General features: G+C 42.2%; 1 protein-coding gene across 1 annotated transcript in view; it reads right to left on the bottom strand.

Annotated features, from left to right (window-relative positions):
* The window catches only part of TMC2 (transmembrane channel-like 2), an 81927-nt gene that overhangs the window by 46020 nt on the left and 13663 nt on the right, over positions 1–22244 (bottom strand). The window contains exons 4-10 of the mRNA XM_006894249.1: positions 20355–20507; positions 17078–17168; positions 11598–11679; positions 11172–11278; positions 4904–5002; positions 1940–2082; positions 853–1000 (exon numbers count right to left, since the gene is read on the bottom strand). Coding sequence (XP_006894311.1) covers positions 853–1000; positions 1940–2082; positions 4904–5002; positions 11172–11278; positions 11598–11679; positions 17078–17168; positions 20355–20507 — 823 coding nt within the window. The remainder of the gene's footprint in view (positions 1–852; positions 1001–1939; positions 2083–4903; positions 5003–11171; positions 11279–11597; positions 11680–17077; positions 17169–20354; positions 20508–22244) is intronic.

Raw genomic sequence — 22244 nt, 5'->3', positions numbered from 1 at the left:
CAGAAGAGCGCCCCCAGGAGAAACAAGCTTGACCACTATACCATCATCAAATTTCCCCTGACCACTGAGTCAGCCATGAAGAAGATAGAAGATAACAACACACTTGTGTTCATTGTGGATGTCAAGGCCAACAAGCACCAAATCAAACAAGCTGTAAAGAAGCTCTATGACATTGATGTGGTCAAAATCAACACCTTGATTAGGCCTGATGGTGAGAAGGAGGCCTATGTTTGACTTGCTCCTGACTATGATGCTTTGGACGTTGCAAATAAAATTGGGATCATCTAAACTGAGTCCAGCTGGCTAATTCGAAATACAAATTTCTCTCTCTCTGTCTCTCTGTCTGTCTGTCTCTCTCTCCTTTTCTTTTTTCCCCTCCCCTTGTTGTATACTGTAGAATTGGACCCAACTGGTACAGGAGGAGATTGCCCCTACCTTCTCCAGCAGAGCATCTGGTAGATTCGAACCGTGGTCCTTTGGGATTGCAGCACAGCTTTTTGCCACTAGGCCACCGAGCTCCTTCCCAAGATGATTTTTAAGCCCCTTAGATAATTCAAACATGCATGGAAAAGGTTGATAACAGCTGCCCTTAAATTTCTTTCAGCACAAAGTAGTCCCGTGAGGAAATGGAGAGCACAGGATTCCAGCATCTCAGATCCTCTGCCGTGCCGAGGAATGAGATGGTGTGCACCCGCCATAAGCATTCTTTCTCAGAGACTTGAGAAGAGGGCTTAGATTTCTTTGGAAAGCCTTTGCTCTGAATTATTTGGGCATCTTATTTCCTTTGAAAATTTCTCAGTGACCAGTAGGATCCAGAGCTGCCCTGGGAAGGAACTGCCCTGCGCTGACTACCTTGAAGCTGGTGGTGATGGAGGCATATTTGTTGTCTGCCGTCTCTGAATTCCCGATCAAGTAGTCCCAGCTGGTGAACATCTTGAAGCTGAATGTGAAGTTCTCATTCTCCCCCTCGCTTGTGCTTCCTTGGGTATTGCTGGCCATCCTGTAAGGCACACATCACTGAGATTATAATTACCCTGTGGTCCTGTTAAAGGATGGGCCCTGATGTACAGGTCTGTGCAGGAGATGGTGCCTCTTGACCCCCAGCCATGGCTGACTGGAGCCACTTAGAAGAAGGCAGTTCATGGACTGGGCCAAATACTTCCTTCAGAGGCTATGAATTAAGAGACACAGGTAAATAGACAATTCCTGCTCAGAGACACAGAATTGGGGCCACCAAAGGTGCCATGGTTAATCACAGTCACGTGTATGCATTTGGCACTAATTGACTATTTCTACTCTATGTGAGGAATTTCTGAGTGGTGTGAAGAGTTTATATACTTAGCTGTTAATTGAAAGACTGTAGTTTGACCCCACCTAGAGGCAACTTGAAAGAAAGACCTTAAAAAAAATTAGCCTTTGGAAACTATGGAACAAATCTCTACTCAGATGGTGTCACCTTGAGTCAGCATTAACTCACTAGCAACTGATTTAGTTACTTCTATGTGTGCTAGGCTTGGTTCTAACATGCAAGCTAGAGCTACAGAGGAGCACAAGAGTGCTTCTGAGGAAGCTGAGTTCAAGAAAGAAGCAAAAATAAGTTTGGCAAACCTGTCTAGTCTTCCCAGGAACCGAGCTCAAACCTCAAACCTCATAGACCTATTGAGAGTTTCTAGAACTAAGATAATTGCTGCCTCAGAACCTTTGCACATGTTCATCCTCTGTCTAAAATGTTCAGCACAGACTTTCAGTATGGCTGGGGGCTCCTAGTCTCTATTTCACGTGAAGAAATTTCAACCACATTTTCTAGAACTTATTCTTTCTACTGTTTCTGTTTTCCTTGTCACAACACAATTGGTACTGGCCTCATTTGTTTGTTTCCTTATTGTGCGGGCTGTCTGTGTGAAAGAGAAAAGCCTGGGAGTGAGGCAGTTATACTTACGACCTAATGACGATCATCAGGCTGTAACCAAACACGCTGACCCCCACCATGAAGTAAGCCATCGGCAACCGGTACCTCAGCCACCCGATGGTTCTCTGATTGTTGTAGTAGCCGTAGAAGAGAGCAGAGTACTTGATGTAGCCCTGCGGGACAGCAAGCCCATGAGTTCTGGGTTTATAAGCGCAATGCAGACAGTCATCAGACACCTCATTTCTACCAAGAGTTCTTTCTCAGGTTTTTAATGGAAGTCTGAAGGGGCAAAGGGAGGAATTTGGAAGTCCTCATTCTTTCTCTTACTTCTCCTTGTTGCTCCCAGATTCATTTATGTCTCCCCCTCTTTCTTTTCTTCATTTCTTTGATTTCCCCATCACAGAGTATGTAGAAATACAGCTGAGAGGGAAGAGTACTGTTAATATGAGGGTAAAATTGGGAATAAAACGTGTGTGTGTGGGGGGAGGTCTGAGAGAGGGGGTGTGTGTGCGAGCGGGTTTGTGTGTGTGTGAGTGTGTGTGTGCGTGTGTGAGTGAGTCCGTGTGTGTGCCCACAGTCAAGAGGACGCACACATAGTTCCCAATTCTTTTTGCCCATTCCCAGCGTCTTTGTTTCGTATTCAGGATATATGGGAGTCTGTGAGCTTTCTCAGTATTTCAAAACTTTAAGGAATAGGAAACATAATGAGGCTTACAGTCTATACTCCAACTTTCTAGTTTTATTTTTGTCTTTTAGATGTTACTGGATTTAAGGTAATTAGATACACTTTTTTTAGAAGGAATTATTTAGGTGTAATTAGTTTAAGATATTTGCAATATTAGTTTAAAAGTAATACTAAAATACTAGCCTAAGATTTTAGCAATTTCTTATTTGTGTAAAACAGAGAATTAATTATTCTTAAAGAAATCCCATTTGTTTTGGGTAGACAGAATGTTTCAACTAGAATCTTGGGTGAAATAAAAAAACCAAAGGAAATTATTTATAGTAGTATTGTTGTAGAGGGTGAAACCAAGTTTTTCCTTGAAAGCTAGGATTTTGAAGCTTTGTCTCACATACAACTGGGCATGTGGTCAGGAGGGGCTAGTCCTTGGAGAAGGACATCATGCTCAGAAGGGTGAAGGGACAGAACAGGAGAAGAAGACCCTGGGTGACATAGGTTGATACAGTGACTGGGGGAATGGAGGTATGTGGGTCAGAGTCAGTGAGACTGGCTTAGGACAGGGCAGGCTTCAGAGCTGTTGTATGTAGGGTTGCTATGAGTCGCAGGTGACTTGACAACAGCAACAACCACCACAGTATTGCTGGACGCTGCTGTTCTAAATAATTGAGGATTCCAAATAATACTCCAGCTCACTTTCACACATTTCTGAGATGCTCAAAGTGTGACTATGAGACCAAAGAAAGGATGGTGACATTGCTGTGAAACATCAATGCCTTCCAGGTGCCTCGAGCTGCCAAATCAAACTCCCAGAGACATGGAGTTACGATAGCCCAGAAAAGAGAAGGTATTCCAGATAGATGAAGTTTCAGAGTGCTGCAAACATCTAAGTGCTGGACTACTAGTGGAGAAAGTTGGCAGTTGGAACCCATACTGAGATGCTTCAGACGACAGGTCTAGGGAATTGAAGCTTCTTGAAAGCCCTTATGGGAACAGTGCAACAATGAATGAATGAGAACCCAAAATCTCTGTAAATGTTCATTAAAACTATTAACATTTAATAATAATTAAAAAAAGAATGAAAATAAATAAAAAAAGAAAGCCTGTATGGGGCTGTTCAACTTTGAAACACAGGAAATGGACATGGGGGGGAACCAATTTGTTGACAACCGCCTACAATATTCCAGACAAGGGACCGTGAGCAAAGGCTGAGAGGCAGAACAAGAAAGTGATGCATTCAGAGACTCCCTAAAAGGTGATGATACTGGAACACAAGGTATGGAGCATTAGGGAGGAATGGGGCCAGAGAGATAGGGAATAAATAGCCGGCTCAGGAACAGTCCTTTTGGAAATCCCTTTCAGAGCCCTGCATTTTATGCCAGCTAGTGTTTGAGCTATCAATAAACATTGCAACAGGGAACTAACAGAGTCTATCTAGAGGTGAAAGGTTGCATTCTAGAAAGAGCCTCTTTCAGCAGAAGGAACGGAGGTTTTAAAAACCAAGCCGAGGCATTATTGGAAGCAGAGGTGAGAAGAATGCGGGAAGGACTTATCCAAGAACTGAGCTGTTTGGTTTTGATTTAGTGATTGATTAGATGTGGTGGCGGGAGGAGAGCGCTGAAGAAGAGATTCAGACTTCAGACATGAATCACTGGATGCATGTAATAAATGAGAAAGGGAAAACAGAGGAGTGGGTTCTGATTGGATGGTGTTGGGTTTGGGCAACTGAAGGACATTCAGTGTAAGAAGTTACTCAAAACTAGATCAACAACTGGAGCAGAGTTAGACTTGATGTTTTATTTATTTTTTTCTTTTAGATTTGATATTTCAATGTGAATGTGAGGAAACAAAATCATACTTAAGATTGTTTTAAGTAGAACTGTTGAATGAGAGCAACCTTAGCCTTGTGGCTGTGGCTGGAGACAGAAATCCATAAAGGAGAGTTGGGAGGGCTGTTAAGAGATGTTGTGTTCCGTGGAGTCTGAACTGACCCATACTCGACCCTTCGGTGGGTTTTCCAAGGCAATAATCATACGGAAGGAGATTACCCATCCTTCTCTGGCAGAGCAGCTGGTGGCCTCAAACCTCGTGCCTTTGGGATTGCAGTGCAACTTCTTGCCACTAGGCCACCAGAGCTCCCTTGTTAAGAGATACGGTTTGCTAATTCATGATTTGCCAGTTCATTTTGCATAGTGTAAAGATTCCATTTAATTAAAGCACTGATATTTCAAGAAGGCAATGCAATACTCAGCCATGCAGTCCTTAGGCCTCACAATCTCAAATATGGATGTGCACTGGCATGATGGGAATGATACCTCAAAATCCCAAAGGACAGAGAAGTCCATGGCTTTTTCTTCCTCAGCCCGAGGCACCGTCTTTCTGGGTATACTTCCATAGGGCACGCCCATCAGTACCTTGAGTAGCGACAAAGTGACGAAAAATTTAAGTAGAGAAAAGACAAACACACAGAGATATTTACACCCTGGGTTAAAGAATTTCCTTCTTAGATTAAGGCATGACATTTTCAACTTAAACAACAGTCAAGCCTTTATGAATTTAAAAGTCACATCCATTCATTGCGGAGAATGTGAAAAAGTGTAGAATATTTTAAAATATTATTTAGTATCTTACATCACAAAGATAATGACTGTTAAAGATTTATATAGTTCCTTTCATTTATATGTATATGTATATGTATATGTATATGTATATGTATATGTATATGTATATGTATATGTATATCTATGTCTATATGTGTATCTATATGTATATTTCAAATATATATATTTGTTGTTGTTACGTGTTATCAAGTCGAGCATGAATAAGAGATCTGAACCTCTGAACCCTGTTCTATAACTATGGCCATTTCTCCAAGTTCAAAGAATTCCCAAAGGCATGTTGTTTAGGAAGTAGACGCCAATCCTGCTTCCAAGCCTGTCTTAATCTGGGAGCCCCACCAAACACTATCCACCATGGGTAACCATTTTGGCATTTGACACGCCAGTGGCCCAGTGTTCAGCATCACAGCAACCCCAAGTGACCTCAGTACAGCAAATTGGCAGACCAGTGCTGTACCGCTTAGAAGAATGTTCTTATTAAACACAATTAACATCATGCCCAAGGGATGCAGGCCAGAAGGACCAACCAACTTTTAAATGCAAAGGCCTGCCCATTAGATCCTGATTGACTTAAACAAAATATGTAATAAAAGAAATATATTAGACTAGGGATGATAGAGAATTGATGCCTTTGAGCTGTGGTGCTGGAGAAGAGTAATGAATATACCATGGACTGCTAGAAAAACAAACAGATTCATCCTAGAGAGGGTAAAACCAGGCTGCTCCTTGACAGCAAGGATTCTGAGGCTTCATCTGACATAACTTTGGGCATGTTGCAAGGAGGGACCAGTCCTTGGAGAGGGACAGAGAAAAAGAGGAAGACTCTTGATGAGATGGATTGATTGATTCAGTGACTGGGGTAATGAGGGTAAGTGTGTCAGAGACAGTAAAGTTACACAGAACAGAGCAGGTTTCAGGGCTATTGTACATAGGGTCACTGGGAATAGCAAGCGACTTGATGGCACATAACAACAACACATGTTAGTCTAGCTGTTTAGCATAGTGATATTTAATTAGGGAGCTCTGGTGGCTGTTGTACACAGGGTCACTATGAGCTCATCACAGGTAACTCAGCGGCATATAACAATATCTGGTGGCCTACTGGTAAGAATCTGTGCTGCAATCCCAAATGCACGTGGTTTGAATCTGCCAGCTGCTCCATGGGAGAGGATGAATCATCTCCTCTCGTGTGATTATTACCTCTGAAAACCCACTGGAAGGTCAGCTATGGGTCACGGCACTCACAATAGTTTATTATCCGTTGTTCATGTCATTCAGTACAGGCAGTCTCTGGTTACAGTGTCCCAGTTCTTTAAGGAGGATGCCTCATTTGCTTTGTGTTTCTTTTTTCTTTTTTCAGTTTCCATTACTATTGCCTTTTGTTAGTGGTTTCTTTATAAATCCAAGTTTTGACTTTGTGGGTTGGAAATATTATATATAAATTTAGAGATATACAGATAATTTTTTTCATGTTAAATGGGTAATGTGCTGACGTCCTAACAAGGTTTACATAACGAAGGTGGCACATGTCATACAAAAGCATGAATACTCAATCTTGACGCTCATGAACCAGAAAACGATCAGCCTGATACATTTTAATATATACGTACAACCTATGTTATGCAGATGACACAACCCTGCTTACTGAAACTGAGGAGGACCTGAAGTGCTTGCTGCAGAGGGTCAAGGACTGCAGCCTTCAATATGGGTTGAAGCTCAGCTTCAAGAAGAAAAAGATTCTTGCCACTGGGTCGATTGACAGCACCATGATAGATAGGGAAGAGATTGAGGTTGTTAACAATTTCAGCTTGCTCAGCTCCACAATCAACATTCTCGGCACCAGCAATCAGGAAATCAAAAGATGAATCACATTGGGAAAATCTGCTGTCAGGGACCTCTTCAGAGTACTAAAAAGCAATGATGTCACTCTAGAGACTAAGGTGCACCTTGGTCAGGCCATGGTCTTTTCCATTAATTATTATGCATCCAAGAGCTGGACAATGACTAAGGATGACAAACATATTGATGCCTTTGAATTGTGGTTGAGTGCTGGAGAAGAGTCTTGAACATAGAATGGACTGTCAAGAAAACAAATAGGTCTGTCTTGGACAGGGTGAAAACAAGTGTCTCCTTGGAGGTGAGGATTCTGAAGCTCCACTTCACATACTTTGAGCACATCTGTTGTTGTTAGGTGCCATCGAGTCAAGCATGACTCATAGTGACCCCATGAACAAAAGATCTGAACCCTGTTCTATCCTGTGTCATCTTCACACTTCCCGACACATGAGCTCATTGCAGCAGTCACTGTATCAATGCACCCGGTGGACGGTCTTCTTCTCCTTCGCAGACCCTTCACCCTTTCCAACATCATGTACTTCTCCAAGGAGTAGCACCTCTTAGCCACATGTCCAAAGTATGTGAGGCAAAGCCTCATCATTCTTGCCTCCAAAGTGCACTCTGGCTGCACCATTTCCAAAACATATCTGTTCATTCTCCTGGCTGTCCATAGGATTTTCAGTGCTCTTCTCCAACACCAGCTCAAAGGCGTCAATTCTTTTTCTGACATCCTTATTTATAGTCCGGATTACTAATTGGAAAGACTATGGCCTAAATCAGACACATCTTAGTCCTCAAACTGAGATAACTACTTAATAATTTTAAAAGGTCCCTAACTGCAGATTTTCCCAGTTGCAATGCATCTCCTTATCTCCTGACTGCTTATATCAAGGTTGTTAATTGTGAATCCAAGCAAGATGAAGCAATTGACAGTTTCAATCTCCTCTCCATCCATCATGATGCCGACTATTGGTCCAGTTTTAAGAATCTTTGTTTTCTTGAGATTGAAATACAATGCATACTGAAGGCTGCATTCCTTGATCTTCTGCAACCAGTGCTTCAAGTCCTCCTCACTGCCAGCAAATAAAGTTGTGTCATCTGCATAATGCAGGTCATTGGTGAGTCTCCCACCAATCCTGATGCCACATTCCTCTTCATAGGGTCCAACTTCTCAGATAATTTGTTCAGCATATAGATTGAACAGTATGGAGAGAGAATACAGTCCTCCCTTCCCAATTCCAATCAGGCATGATATCTTTCTCTAGGAAATAATTCCTCAGGAAAGCATGTCCAATGTGTGTGTGAGTAATTATCATATCCTTGCTTCTAAGGATGTTTCTGACTGTGTTGCTTCCAAAAACCATTTGTTCTGGAAATTTACAGTATATACAACATTCTTTGCCAACACCATAGTTCAAATACATTGATTCTTCTTCAGTCTTCATTGTCCACTTTTTGCATGCTTGTGTTGCTGTGGACTATGAAGTCAGAACCAAGCCATAGCTGACCCATTAGAGGTTTACCAAAGCTTTAAATGACACATGAAGAGACCCATCTTTCTCATCCAGATCAGCTAGTGGCTTTGTATTTAGGGTTGGCGCTTTCTTAACACTAAACCACCATTATATGCATATGAAATTAAAACTACCATGGCCTGGGTCAGGTGCACCTTAGTCTTTAAAGTGAAATCTTTGCTTTTCAACACGTTCAAGAACTCTTTTGTAATAGATTTGTCTGGTACAATAGATTGTTTAATTTCTTGACAGCTACTTTCAAAATGCTGAAGACTAAAAGCCTCTGATTCAGACTATGATGATCTCAATCAGCAGCTACACATCGGAGAGCTGAACAACGAAGAAGGATGATAGAAAAATTGATGATGTCTTTGAGTTGTGGTGCTGGAGAAGAAGACTGAATATCCCACAGACTGCCAAAAGAACACATAGATATGTCTTGAAGAAAGTGCAGCCAGAGTGCTCCTTGGAGGCAAAGGTGATAAAGCTTCATCTCACATACTCTGAACACGCAAATAGGCAAGGCTATTCCCTGGAAAGGGACATCATGCTTGGAAAGATGAAGGGTCAGCAAAGTAGACGAAGACCCCCAACAAGATGGACTGACATGGTGACTTCAGCAATGGGCTTTAGTGCGTCGGAGATAATGAGGATGGCACAGGATAGGGCGAGGTGCAGATCAGCTTTTCACAGGGTTGCTATGAGTTGAACTTGACTGAACAGTATCTAACAATAACAACGAAAATGAATTCTTTGACATTTTCTATCTTTATTCATCATAATGTTGCTTATTGGTCTAATTGTAAGGATTTTTGGTTTCTTTAGGTTAAATGTAACCTATACTGAACGTTCTAGTCTTCAAACTTAATTAATGAATGCTTCAAGTCATCTTCACTTTGCTAAAAGTGAAGGTTGTGTCATCTGCATAGCACAGGTTGTTAATGAGTCTTGGGGGGAAAAACCCCAACTGTGTTGCTGAATGCTATTATAATGCACTGTTGTTGTTATGTGCTGTCGAGTCGTTTGTGACTCATAGCAACCCTATGTACAATAACCCTAAACCGTGCTCTATCCTGTGCCAATCTCATTGCCTCTGACACACCCATCCCGAGTACCCCAGTCACTGAATCAATCCACCTCATAGAGGGTCTTGCCCTCCTGCGCTGTCCCTCTACTCTACCCAGCATGATGTCCCTCTCTAAAGACCTGTCTCTCCTTACAACATGGTTTTTATAATGCACTAGAATGCTATTATAATGCTTCTGACTCAATTGACATCACAGAGCTTTTCATGTAAGATTCTCAAGAAAAGTGACTAAAGAGAAAATTACTCCAGTATGCTCTTTTTATGATAAAATAAGACTCATTAATTTATCATAGATTTTTAAAAAAATGTGGAAAGAGGACAATACATAAACATCTGGCTACTTTGAAATCTGTTGAATTAAATCCGCTTGTGTGCCTATTACCAGCACAAAATACTTCAGATGAGACTGTTGCAGTTACTGTGCTCAATGCTTGCTGAATCTCAGGATTTCTTGGCAAAGATGTCAGGCAGGCACTCTGACAGCACAGGATCTCAGTCACTACAAACTGACTGAGGTTGTTTATAACTTAGCTACTCATCTGCGGATCTGTCAATATTTGTCAGATTATATCAGGGAGGTTAGTGAGTAACATGAATCACATGCAAGGGTCTTTTGGTGACAACTTATAATGTAGTATACTCCTGACTTTTCCTTTATAAATGATAAATGCATCCATATCTTTGCTGTTGTGACTAATGCAGCAATAAACATGGGTGTGCACATATCTGTTTGAGTTATGGCTCTGGTTTCTTTAGGGTCTATTCCCAGTAGTGGAATTGCTGAGTCAAATGGTATTTCTATTTCCAGCTTTTTGAGAAAGTGCCAGATCACCTTCCATAGTGGTTATCAACAAATAAATGGATGGAAAGCTATGGTACATTCACACAATGGGCTATTACACAGCATTGGAAGATAATGAACTCATAAAATATCACACAACATGAGGGAAGACATTATACTGACTGAAATATCTCAGCCACTAAAGTTCAAATACTGTATAAAACTGGTGTTATAAAATAGGACCGACATGGGGGTTTGGGGGCAGAATAGCAAAAGAGGGAATGAATAATAAACGCTGCATTGGACTAGATGAGGGGGAAAAACTGAAAGGAATATATGATTAGATGTTATATGTATGACAACAATCTGGAACAAGAAGTGCATTGCAAAGTGGACTGTGGGTGGGAGTAAGAGGGTGGAGGGAAGATAATGTACAAAAATGAATGAATTAAAAGGTTAAAACAAAAAACAATGAAAATGTATCTCTCTTATGCACGCACACACACACGTTAATTCTCAACTCACCTTAATGTTCATAATAAAAGGTGAAAAATGTGAGACCCACCTCTTAATTCTGAAGCACTAATATTTAGTCCCCATTTATATATTGATCTTTGTGGACAACGATATGGGACTAGCAATTTAAATGAGCAACTACTACTACCAAGAGAGTCCTTGGTTAATGTAAACGGAGACGTGGCACGATGTGTGTCAGCACCACAAAGATGCCAGAAGTCATTTTCTTACCTCTGGAATTATGACTAGACCAAATATCAAGCCAAAAAGGACAAGGTTAACTCCATACATCCACCGGAGGAAGATGAAATATGATGCCACTGAAGAGCCAAAGTGACCTGAAGACAGAAGTGATGGTGGGCATTGAGTACCACAGGAGGGCATCAATGTTCACTATTTTATGTGAGTTATAGATTTCATATTCACATCAGTTTGTGCAACCAATATCCTGATCTCCCTTTCTTCTCTAAAGTAAATAATCCAAAGAAATCAGACATTTAAGAAGCAGAATTTAAATCTTGGTTTGATTGATTAAAAGCCAAATTTTATTCCAGTATAACACACCCTACAAAGGAATCTACTCATAAGGGCAAGAGCTGCTTAGAAAACTCATTCATTAGTAAATTGAAGGACAAATAGTGATGCCAGAATACTCACTTTCAATGTCCTTGATCTTCATCTCCCATGGAATGCACTGAGTCTTCAAATTAGCAAAATCTCTCTTAAATTTGACCCATTTCTGAAATAAAACAGGCAACATCCCCAGGACATTAACACACCGACTTGGGACCTGGAGAGGCCAGTTGATGTTGGCAGTTCAACATCAGTTTGACTTGAGGGCAGGTAATCACCTTGGAGTTTCTGTCTCCTGAGGCCTCTGCAGCAGAGGTAGAGGTTGACAGAGAAGCCATGCAATGTTTTGTACTTTTCTGCAGTGTTTATGAAATGTCAAGTTTATACCATTTATAATTTTCAAAGTATGAACTTAGAAATGCTGGATATATGATTTCTGGGTTAAAGGGTCAAATTGGATTCAAAACCTCTGATACAACTTTCTTGATCTTAAGAGAAATATTCAAAGGAAAAGAAAGAAACAAACCCAAGACTTTATATCCAAATTAGGCAGAGAGCCAAATGTCTAGTATGCTAGGAATTGTTGCTAGGCTACAATGCTAGCAGAACTAATAATGATACCGCATCCATGTCTGTCCACTCTTCCCCTGATAAAGCAGAAATCCACTTTCCTTAAGGGAAGCGAGGAGGCCTTTCACCTACTTCCATGATCTGTTTCTCAGGCCCAACACCCAGCAATCTGAGGAGCAGTCAGGCTTTTGACTTGGCATTGTTTTATCAAGTCTCCAAAGGACTGAAATCCACCAACCTGAACCCCTGATGATAAAATCGTTTGAAAATAAAGACAAAACAAGCAAGCACTTGCAGAAAACAGCCTACCAAGAAGTAATCTCTCTCTGTCTCTCTCATTTATTGCCATGGAGTTGGAACAGCCTCATGAATGACCCTCCATTACATTTCCAAAGGAGAGTTGATGCCTTTGAACTGTGGTGCTGGAGAAGAGAATTGGATCTATCATGGACTGCTAGAAAAACAAACAAGTTCGTCCTGGAGAGGGTGAAGCCAGGCTGTTTCTTGGAGGCAAGGACTCTGAAGCTTTGTCTGACATACTTTGGACATGTTGCAAGACGGGATCAATCCTTGGAGAGGGACGTCATGCTTGGGAGGGTGGAGAGACAGTGCAGGAGAGGAAGACCCTCAATGAGATGGATTGATTCCATCACTGGGGTAATGGGGCATGTTGGAGACAATAAGATTGGCAAGGGAAGGAGCAGGGTTTTGGGCTACTGTACATAGGGTCGCTATGAGTTGTAGGCAGGTCCACGCACATAACAAGAACAAACAACAATCAATATCACAGGAATGGAGTGCTGATGTCTAAGTGATAAGGAGCTGGCCTGACAACCCAGAGGCAAGTGGTTTGAATCTGCCAGATGCTCTGAGGGAGAAAGATGGGCAATCTTCTCCAGTGCCATTTATTGTCTCTGAAAACCCGCTGTGGGGGAGGGGGTCAGCTACGGGTTGGTTATGACTCGACAATACAGAACAACAACAAATATCACAAGAGCAGATTGTCTAGCTTTCTCCCTCAGAGTCACCGTTGGATTTGAACTACTAAAGAGGTGCCATTTTTGGGTTAGTAGAGCAATATCCTGTAGATTCTGCCACCAGAGTTCCTAAAGAGTAATAGGGAGCAGATATTAAGGGTTTTCAGAGGCAGTAAATCACACAGGAAGAACTTGCCGCCTTTCTCTCACAAAACTGGTGGTGGATTTGAACTGCTTGCTTAAAGGGTTGCCAGCACAACATCCTACCCACTAGGCCACCAGAGCTTCCTATCATAACAGAGAATAGTCTTTTTTCCAAAAGGAATTATGTTCACAGATAGAGGAGTTAGGATGCCAACATGTGTTTTGAGGGGACACAACGTGGGTACCACAAAGGTAAACTAATTACCTGTTGTTGTGAGTTGTCATTAGGTTGGTTTGGCCCTGTGGCGCCCCCTGTGTGTGCAGAGTGGAACTGCTGCAGAGGGTTGTCAAGGCCGTGACCTTTCAGAAGCAGATGGCCAGTTCTGTCTCCCAAGGTGCCTCTCCTGGGTTTGAACACCTAACCTATCAGCTGGTAGTTGGGCACGCAACCATTTGCACCACCCAGCGACTCCTTGGTAATAATGACAAGTACAGCACCCCTAAGAAAGAGGAATCGATGTGGGAAGTGATAGATGAAGGCCATTGGGCAGTCGAATCCCACTTCATCTGCTTTCCCTCATTCTAATTCTGTGCTTAAAAAAAAATCACCTTTGTCTCACGTGACTTCCCTTTGTAGGCTGGGAGGGCTTTGTCAATTTCTTAGGATGTAAATATTGTTCTTTGTATGTGTTACTGTAGAATAATAGATTGGAATTACGATTGTGGCATCATTTCCCATATTACGAACACCCATCAGCACTGATGGAGACTTTCAATTTCCCAGTTCTTGGATCAGTTCTTTCTCTTTATAAATTAGTAATCTGGCATTTGGTTTTGTATAGCAGTCTCATAAGCGTTATTAATGCAAGGCCTCCCCTGAGAGATGGATCCCCTGTTAAGGTGCTGATAAAATCAACACAAAACAGAGGCTTGCAAAGCTGAGGACCAGTTGGGGTAAAGAACGCAGCCAAGGGAGGCCCCTGGAGAGCCAGTCTGCCAATTAGTCCCTTGGCACCTGACAGTCCCTCTAGGCTGGGGCAGCTTTGCCTGAAAAGTTATAGCTGGAGAAAGCCAGAGTCAGCGGCAAGGCCTGGGACAATCTCTGACATTGACGCGCTCAGCCTTCATTATCGTAAAGCACCAGAAAACTGGGCGGGGTTCAGGCAGGAGAAAACCCAACTCACTTCCTCAGGGTTGCCTGCGTAGCAGTTGCTGATGTTGGGCTAGATTATTAATTGTGCATGTCATCTTGTTCCCCAGCTTTTTGTAGCAAAAGAGTTTTCAAAAAGCAGTTCAGTATGCCACAGGCAAGCTGTACATCAGACTGTAGAGCAGATCTGAGTCTGGAGGAAGCAGATGAGGAAAAATACTAGACACATACACACACAGACTAAACTGCTAAAAATCTATGTGAACAAAGTGCTCATAGTGCACGTTGTTGTTATGTGCCTGTGACTTATAGCGACCTTGTGCACAATAGCCCTAAGCCCTGCTCTGTCTTGTGCCAATCTTACTGTCTCTGACATGCCTACCCCTATTACCCCAGTCACTGAATCACTCCACCTCATAGGGGGTCTTCCTCTTCTGCGCTGTCCCTCCACCCTCCCACTCACGATGTCCTTCTCCAAGGACTGGTCCCTCCTTGCAACATGTCCAAAGTACGTCAGACGAAGCCTCAGAATCCTTGCCTCCAAAGAACAGCCTGGTTTAACCCTCTCTAGGATGAACCTGTTCCAACCAGTGCAAATAGAAAACAAAAAAAGAAAAAAAATCTATGTGAAGATCACAAAGAACATATCAGAAAATCCTACTGGCATGTGGCTGCTTCATATTTCCTTTCAAGGAGGAAGGTCTATCCCTTTGGGATGTAATTTTCTAATAAATCTATCATTTTTTACCTTTAAAAAAACCAGAAAATCCAAAGTGGCTGTGAAATAAAAAAAAAAAAAAATTAAACCGTGATCGTGTATTCACGAAGAAAATAGTAAAATGTTTGATAACAGAAATGAAAAGGTGTTTAATAAAACCTACTATTTATTTCCACTAAAATGGAATTTGTAATAGCCTGTGACTGAAAAGGAAATTTACTCCACGTCAACAATTAAAAGAACACTTAGACACCAATCTGGAAAAAGAAGTGCACTACAAAGTGGACTGGGGGAGGGGAGAAGGGGAGAGAGAAGAAAAATGTGCAACAATGAACAAATAAAAATGTTTTCAAAGGAGAGAAAAAATAAAATTTAATATGATAAACTGGAATAATTTTATTAAAGTAACCAGAAGACAAGAAGACCCATGATCAGCGTCACCAATTGAAATTGTTCTAGGATTGTTAATGCACACAAAAACATTTTCTTTATTTCTTTTTTAAATTATTATTATTAATTTTAATGAAAATTTACAGAGACTTTGTATTTCCATTAGTTCATTGTTGCATTTTTCTCCCTGTCAACCCCTCTCCCTCTCCAGTTCGTTCTTCTCTTTGAAAAGGAAAAGAATGGTTCGAATCCACCAGATGCTCTGCCGGGGAAGGAGGGGCAATCTCCTCCTGTACCAGTCAGATCTGATTTGACGGTACACGCACACAAAAAATTGAAAAAAAATAAAAAATAAAAATTAAAAAAAAAAGAAAAGGAAAAGAAAAATTCTTTCATTGTCTACAATCCCTTCCCCCAAGTCCACTCTACTATTCAGCCTTCGTTCTGGACTCCTGTCATGACAATGATATTTAGTCACATATCCCTTTTAAAGAGTTCTCTCCCTCATCTGTTTCAATGCAGTGTATATAATTTATCCCATCTTTCTCAGTCTCCCCTCAACCCTGATGTCAGTCCCATTAACTTTAAGATAGGAATACTAGATCATGTTTTGAAGGACCCACAAAAACACCTTTACATATATAATCAAATGAAACAATTAGAACTAAGAATAAAGTGCAATAAAAGGACCAGATGCAAAATGAATATATAATGCTATATTATGCCAATGCACCAATGACTGGTTAATGAAAGAAATAAAATTTTTAAAAAATGACTCATTCACAAAAAAATTAAGACACAAATGATGTAGAAATAAACATAAGATGTAAAAGATCTATGTGAGGGAATGACAAGTTCCTTGTGGGTATAAAATAAGAAACTTAAAGTATTTTTAAATGTCAAGAGTGAGAAATTTTTGCAAATTAAATAGAAGATTTAAAATAATGCAGCTATAAACAAAAAATAATAAAATAATGCAGCTTAGTGTATTAATCACCCAGAGACTTGTTATCACCCAGCTGACCCTAATTATACCCTGGGCTTTTGGGACTTGATAAAATCATGCTACGAGTCCTTATCTGGGATTTGGAAAATAAGCTCCCAGAGGTCACAGCATCATTTGTTCTGTGAGTTTAGTTCCTAACTAAAGAAGAAATAAGTCAGATATATTGAAGAGCCCTGCTGGTTTAATCATAAGGAGTTGTACTACCAGTCGAAAAGCATGCAGTTCGAATCCACTCAGAGGGAGAAAGATGGACAATCTTCTGTACAGTCTATTGCCTCTGAAAACCTACTAGAAGGTCAGCTATGAATTGGTTCCAACTGGAATTGGAATGGTCAACTGGGCTCAAACTCAGGCTTCTTGGGACGGAGTGTATTAACCAGGAAGCGTAGTATGCACCTGTTTGCTGTAAGCTAAGTGTACATGGACTCAGCTGTGCCAAAGGCAGGACAAATTGTGCCCTATGAATTAATAAATAAACGGCTAAGTCCTCGCCTATCGTGCTGATGGGGTGATCCATCCCTACTGGAATCACTGGACACGAACCAGTGAGGCTGTGTTGGTGACCCTGATTCACCGCGGTCCCCCTCCCACAGGTCGGGCACCACATACCTTGGCCATCAGCATCCTGCAGGCATAGAGTCGCTTGCCTTTTCCTTTTCCCAAGGCTCCTTCATACTTTTCCACAAACGCTTGGGCCTCCCTGGTTAGGAGAGAATAAAAAAAAAGAAGGTAGAAATGCAATTAATACTTAATCAAAAGCAATTTGAACTATGAGGGTCCCTTATGACTAAAAGGCTTGAGTAATTTTTATACCCATATTGTTAGTGCTAGGTGCTCACAGCAATCCTATGAACAGCAGATCTGAATCCTGTTCTGACTTGTGCGTTTCTCACAATCTCTGACCCACGCAAGTCCTTTGATGCAGTCACTGTACCAATCCACCTAGTAGAGGGTTTTCTCCTTTGCTGTCCCTCCACCTTTGCGCCTAGTGGTAAGGAGCTGTGCTGCCAACATGAAGGTATGTGGTTTGAATCCACCAGCTGTGCTGCAGGAGAAATATAGGTAGTCTCCTCCTGCGTGATTTACTGCCTCTGAAAACCTGCTGGAGGGTCAGCTGTGCCTTGGTTCAACTTGAAAGTCCGTAACAACAACTATTTATTTACTAGTTGCACCTTGTGTGCTGGGCATTTTACTGCAATATCTTCATTCCATTAGAACAACCCTGAGAAGTGGACAAAGAAAGGGAGGCTCAGAAAGGTAAAGGGAAGGAAAATAGCCCTGGAGGGAGTAAATAGCTAGTTAAGAACACTGGAAGTGGAAGAGGGGTGAACTCTGGTTTCTGCAATCTGTTGTCATTGTACCCGCCATCTTGGAATATCTACAACTATTCCTAAGCCTGACTGGGCTCCAGACCAGCATCCACACACCAGTGCTTCCAACAGAGATGATATGTTCTGGGGATGTTCTTTGTGGTTAGAGACTCCTTGCAGGACAGAAATTCATGCCACAGCCAAAGGTACCATTCTAGCTGTCTAGTAATTCTGGAGAAGTGATTACACCTTGGGTTGACGGCACAACTCTTTCCCACCAGGCCACCAGAGCTTCTTAAAGCAGACATAGTTTGGTGAAAAAGAACTGACAGTCAAATGCGTACTGTCGAATTGGAACTTACCCATAACTGATCCTCCAGTGGGTTTTCAGAGGCAATTAATCACAAGAGAGGAGATTGCCCATCTTTCTCCCACAGAGCAGCTGGTGGATTTGAACCAAACGCCTTTGGGATTGTAGCACAAGTTTTTAGCACCATTTCACCAGAGCACCCTTGCTGACAGTCAAATGAGGGGACTTGGGGATCAAGAGGCAATGAGTAACTCATCCTGAAAGTGGACAGGAGTGGGGGTTTCCTGCACAGAGGTTGTCTAAGGTACGACAGTACACAATGTGCCCTGGGTACCACTTGAATGGAGCCCACTGAGTGGATCTCTAATAACCAAGAAAGACCCAATGTTCTTCTTCAAGCTTGGTAGACACAGAGGCATGAGGTGGAGGGGAGGAGAAAGCACAGAGGAGCACTTGTTCCAGATACAAGTCCCAAGACCATTCCTAGTTTCCATATATACAAAAAGGTGCTTGATTGAGGCACTGGGACAAGAACAGGGGAAGGTATTTCTGCTGATTCTGAGCTGCTCTAAACGTCTATTCATCTTGAAATGGAGAGAAAGGTGGGAAAACAATTTAGAGATTGCCCTCAGGCACTGGAATTGTGACTAGAGTTTAATTTAAGGATTTACTCTAAACTCAGCTACTCTTGGCTAAGCTCTTGAAGGACACAACTTCAGTGTTTGGCAAAGGTGTTGTTCTACATATATGTACTTCTGATTCCAACAATGATAGAGTTGAGAGGGGAAAAAACCCACAATAGGCAACCTTTCATTGTGCAAAAGTCATTATGAACTTTCAGAGTCAACTTGATGACAGCTAATAAGAACAACTGGTATTAGCAAGGTGAGTCGAAAGAAATTAAAGAACTTCTAAGCGGAGGCCCCTCTCGAGGGAAGCTCTATACCCAAGAACCTCAGACCGAGAGTCTTTGTGGAGGAGGGAAGAGCAGGAGAGGAAGATGGAGAGGCAGCCAGGGAGGTGAGACTCAAGAGGGAGGGACTGGGCTCTTTAGCTTTCAACCTTGGACAGGCAGTGCCCACCCTCCTAGGGCAGGAACCCTCTCCTGGGAGAAAGGAAGAGGACTCGTCAGATTTCTCTCTGGGCAGCCCAACAGTCACTGGTTGGGAGGGAATTCCACTGTCCCTGTGACTTCCAGCCAGCTGGAGATCTCATTTCCATAAGCCTCGAGGTTACACTTTTTTCCACTGTTAATAAAAGATGTGTTCAGGTGACACCTGAGTGAGAATGAACTTCAGTTAAGTGACAGCTGGCTGTTGGGAGAACCTGGCCCTGAGGAAGAGGGGGGAGGCGACTAAGAAGGAAGAGGCTGGGAAGGGGAGGCGGCCCATTGCAGCAGCTAGGCACATTCCACTATCTAAATTAAACAGATGAAAAGAAACCTTAATGTTTCAGAGGCCACTGAGATGATGATGTTACTGGAGGTAGAATGATTTGGAATAAGATTAAGAGAATGGTTACACCCCTTGAAGAGTGTAATCTGTGTTAAGGAATCATACATGAGGAAATCGTTGAGATGCACATGCTTTGTTATGTATATTTTCACCATCATAAAATTTAAGAAAAAGAAGAGACAAGTGATGTAAGTATTTGTGCTGGTGGCGGGGGAAGGTGTTTGTTAATATTCACAGAATGATATTTGTCTAGTATCAGTACAAGCTGGGCCCTGGGTTGTTCACAGGGGACCTAAGATTAGTTAAGACCGATTTTCTCCTTGTTGTCCTCATTGTGCAAACCATTACAAATAAGAGTAAGTGACAAACACAGAGGCACTTGAAAAACAGGGAGAGATCAGGGCTTGTTGAGGAGGGAGGTCGTACGTAGGACGTTGCCTTCAGGAAGGGATGTTTGCACGGGGTTGTGGAGAAGATATATAAGCAACTTGATGAGCAGGCCAGGTAATAGGTGGTTCGGGTGGCACCAGGTCATTATCCCTCCTGAAGCTTTGCCCTGTGCTGGCAGTCAGCAGGGCTTCATGAACAGTCTAGATCTTCCTGTCTTGTCTCTAACATTGTTCTCCTCAGAGCTGATAACACACAGTGGAGGTAGGGAGCAGACCAAAGGGAAGTGGGAAGCAAATCTCCCTGTTAAGCCCCTGGGGAACAAGGAGAAGGAAGGAATTCTCATTCCCTTCTGAAGAACTTGGACCTTTGGACATCCTAGGCCCTGCTGGTGTAGAGAGGCCGTGCTCAACCAGTCTCCTCACCTGAGCTCTGCTAGCTTCTTTGCCATGGGCCAGGGCTTATTCCTCATGGTAGCGATAAGCTTCTTCTTTTCTTCCACCTGCTCTAGGATCCGGGTCAGTTCCTCTTCAGACAGAGACTCTGCATCAGAGGCATTGGAAGCCATGGAAGATGACCTAGAGATGAGGCCAGGGAAGACGCAGAAGAGATTTGAGGAGGAAGAGCAAAGGCTATGATACTTGAAAGCTAACCAGAAAGCCAGCAACTTTCCTAATTATTGAGTTTTTCTTCTCTGCTAGGAATTCACTGCGAGGTGCTCCGGAAGGAAGACCAAGTGACCTACCTGAAAAAAGTCAATCTTTGAAAGTCCTGTGGATCACACAGGTCCAGTCTGATACCCGTGGGGATGCCATAGGCTGTCTATTCTTATGATTATTGATGCTCCTGTCATCCCTCCTGCTAGATTGATTTGTCAGCGTCTGGGGATCAAGGATTAGCTCTTCCACATCTCTCGGATCTGCCTTGACATGCAGCAAATACTTGCTGAAAGACGTGTAAATGGGCCTTTTTCTAGATGCCTAGCTTTCTGTCTATGTGTCGTAGTCAACTCTAACAGTACTCGCCACTTGACAACAACAATAACAACAACTTTCCATCTGCCATCCAGGCATCCTTGATGCATTTAGGATGGTGTAACTTTTTTTTTTAATTGTTATTAATTTTAATGAACATTTACAGAGATTTTGGATTTCCATTCATTGTTGCACTTTTCTCCCTGCCCACCCCTCCCCTCCAGTTTGCTCCTCTCTTTGAAAAGAAATAAGAAAAATCCCTCCATTGGTATACAATACTCCCATGCCCCCCTACCCCCTGCCCCCAGTACACTTCACTATGTAACCTTAATTCTGCACTCTTGTGATAACCATAATAACCCAATCATATATCGCCTTTAATCTGTTCTTTCCCTCATCTGTTTCAATACAGTATGCATAATTTATCCAGTTTTTTCTCAGTCTTACCCCAACCCTGATGTCAGTCCCGTTTTACAACAGTGGCACTATGCAGTATTTGTCCTTTTGTGACTGAGGTGTTTCACTCAGCATAATGTCCTCCAGGGTTACCCATTTTGAATAATATTGCATGACTTCCTTGTTTTTCAATGCAGTGTAGTATTCCATTGTGTGACTATACCACAGCTTCTCTATCCATTTGTTTTTTGATGGGCACTTAGGTTACTTCCAACTCCTTGCTATTGTGACAAAGCTGCAATAAACATGGCTGTGCATATATCTGCTTGGATGTTAGTTATGGTCTCTCTGGGGTATATTCCCAGTAATGGAATTGCTGGGTCAAATGGTATTTCTATTTGCAACTTTTTGAGAAAGCGCCACACCACTTTCCACAGGGGTTAGGTTGGTGCAACTTTTAAAATTCAGGACACCCCAGGCCCATCACTGGAGCACTCAAGTTCTCTTGTGGTTACTAAGGCCACTACTAATTCTTTACACTTTTTGCTCATGTTCAAAGCAACCAGGGTATGGGGGCCAGGGCAGAAGCCTTATTGGAGCCAGGCGTGATTGGCAGGGACAACAAAAGAAGATAGGGGCTCCTTTTGAGGGCCTAGGTCACCTCCCTGTAAAAGTGGACAGGTATAGGGGTACACCCACTCAATTAACTCTGTAAAGATGGAGAGACAGTGGCACGCATGAGAACAGGCATCACACAGATGGTCTGGTGTGTTAGAACTCACAAGGAAGGGGCATTGGCTCTTTATCATAATCTCTATACCTCCAGCTGCTTCAAAACATCCCCACAGAGAAAAGACCAGAGAATGGCCAAAATTATTGGGGCAGCTATTGCTGCCAGTTTAGGGCCTGTGTCAGGAAAAGGAAGTCTTACTCATATACAATGCC

The sequence above is a fragment of the Elephantulus edwardii genome, unplaced genomic scaffold (assembly GCF_000299155.1).
Source record: "Elephantulus edwardii isolate Elephantulus edwardi_28Jun2011 unplaced genomic scaffold, EleEdw1.0 scaffold00138, whole genome shotgun sequence".
Lineage (NCBI taxonomy): Eukaryota > Metazoa > Chordata > Mammalia > Macroscelidea > Macroscelididae > Elephantulus > Elephantulus edwardii.
Note: the sequence above shows the minus strand (reverse complement) of the source record. Positions and strands in the feature narration are given on the sequence as shown.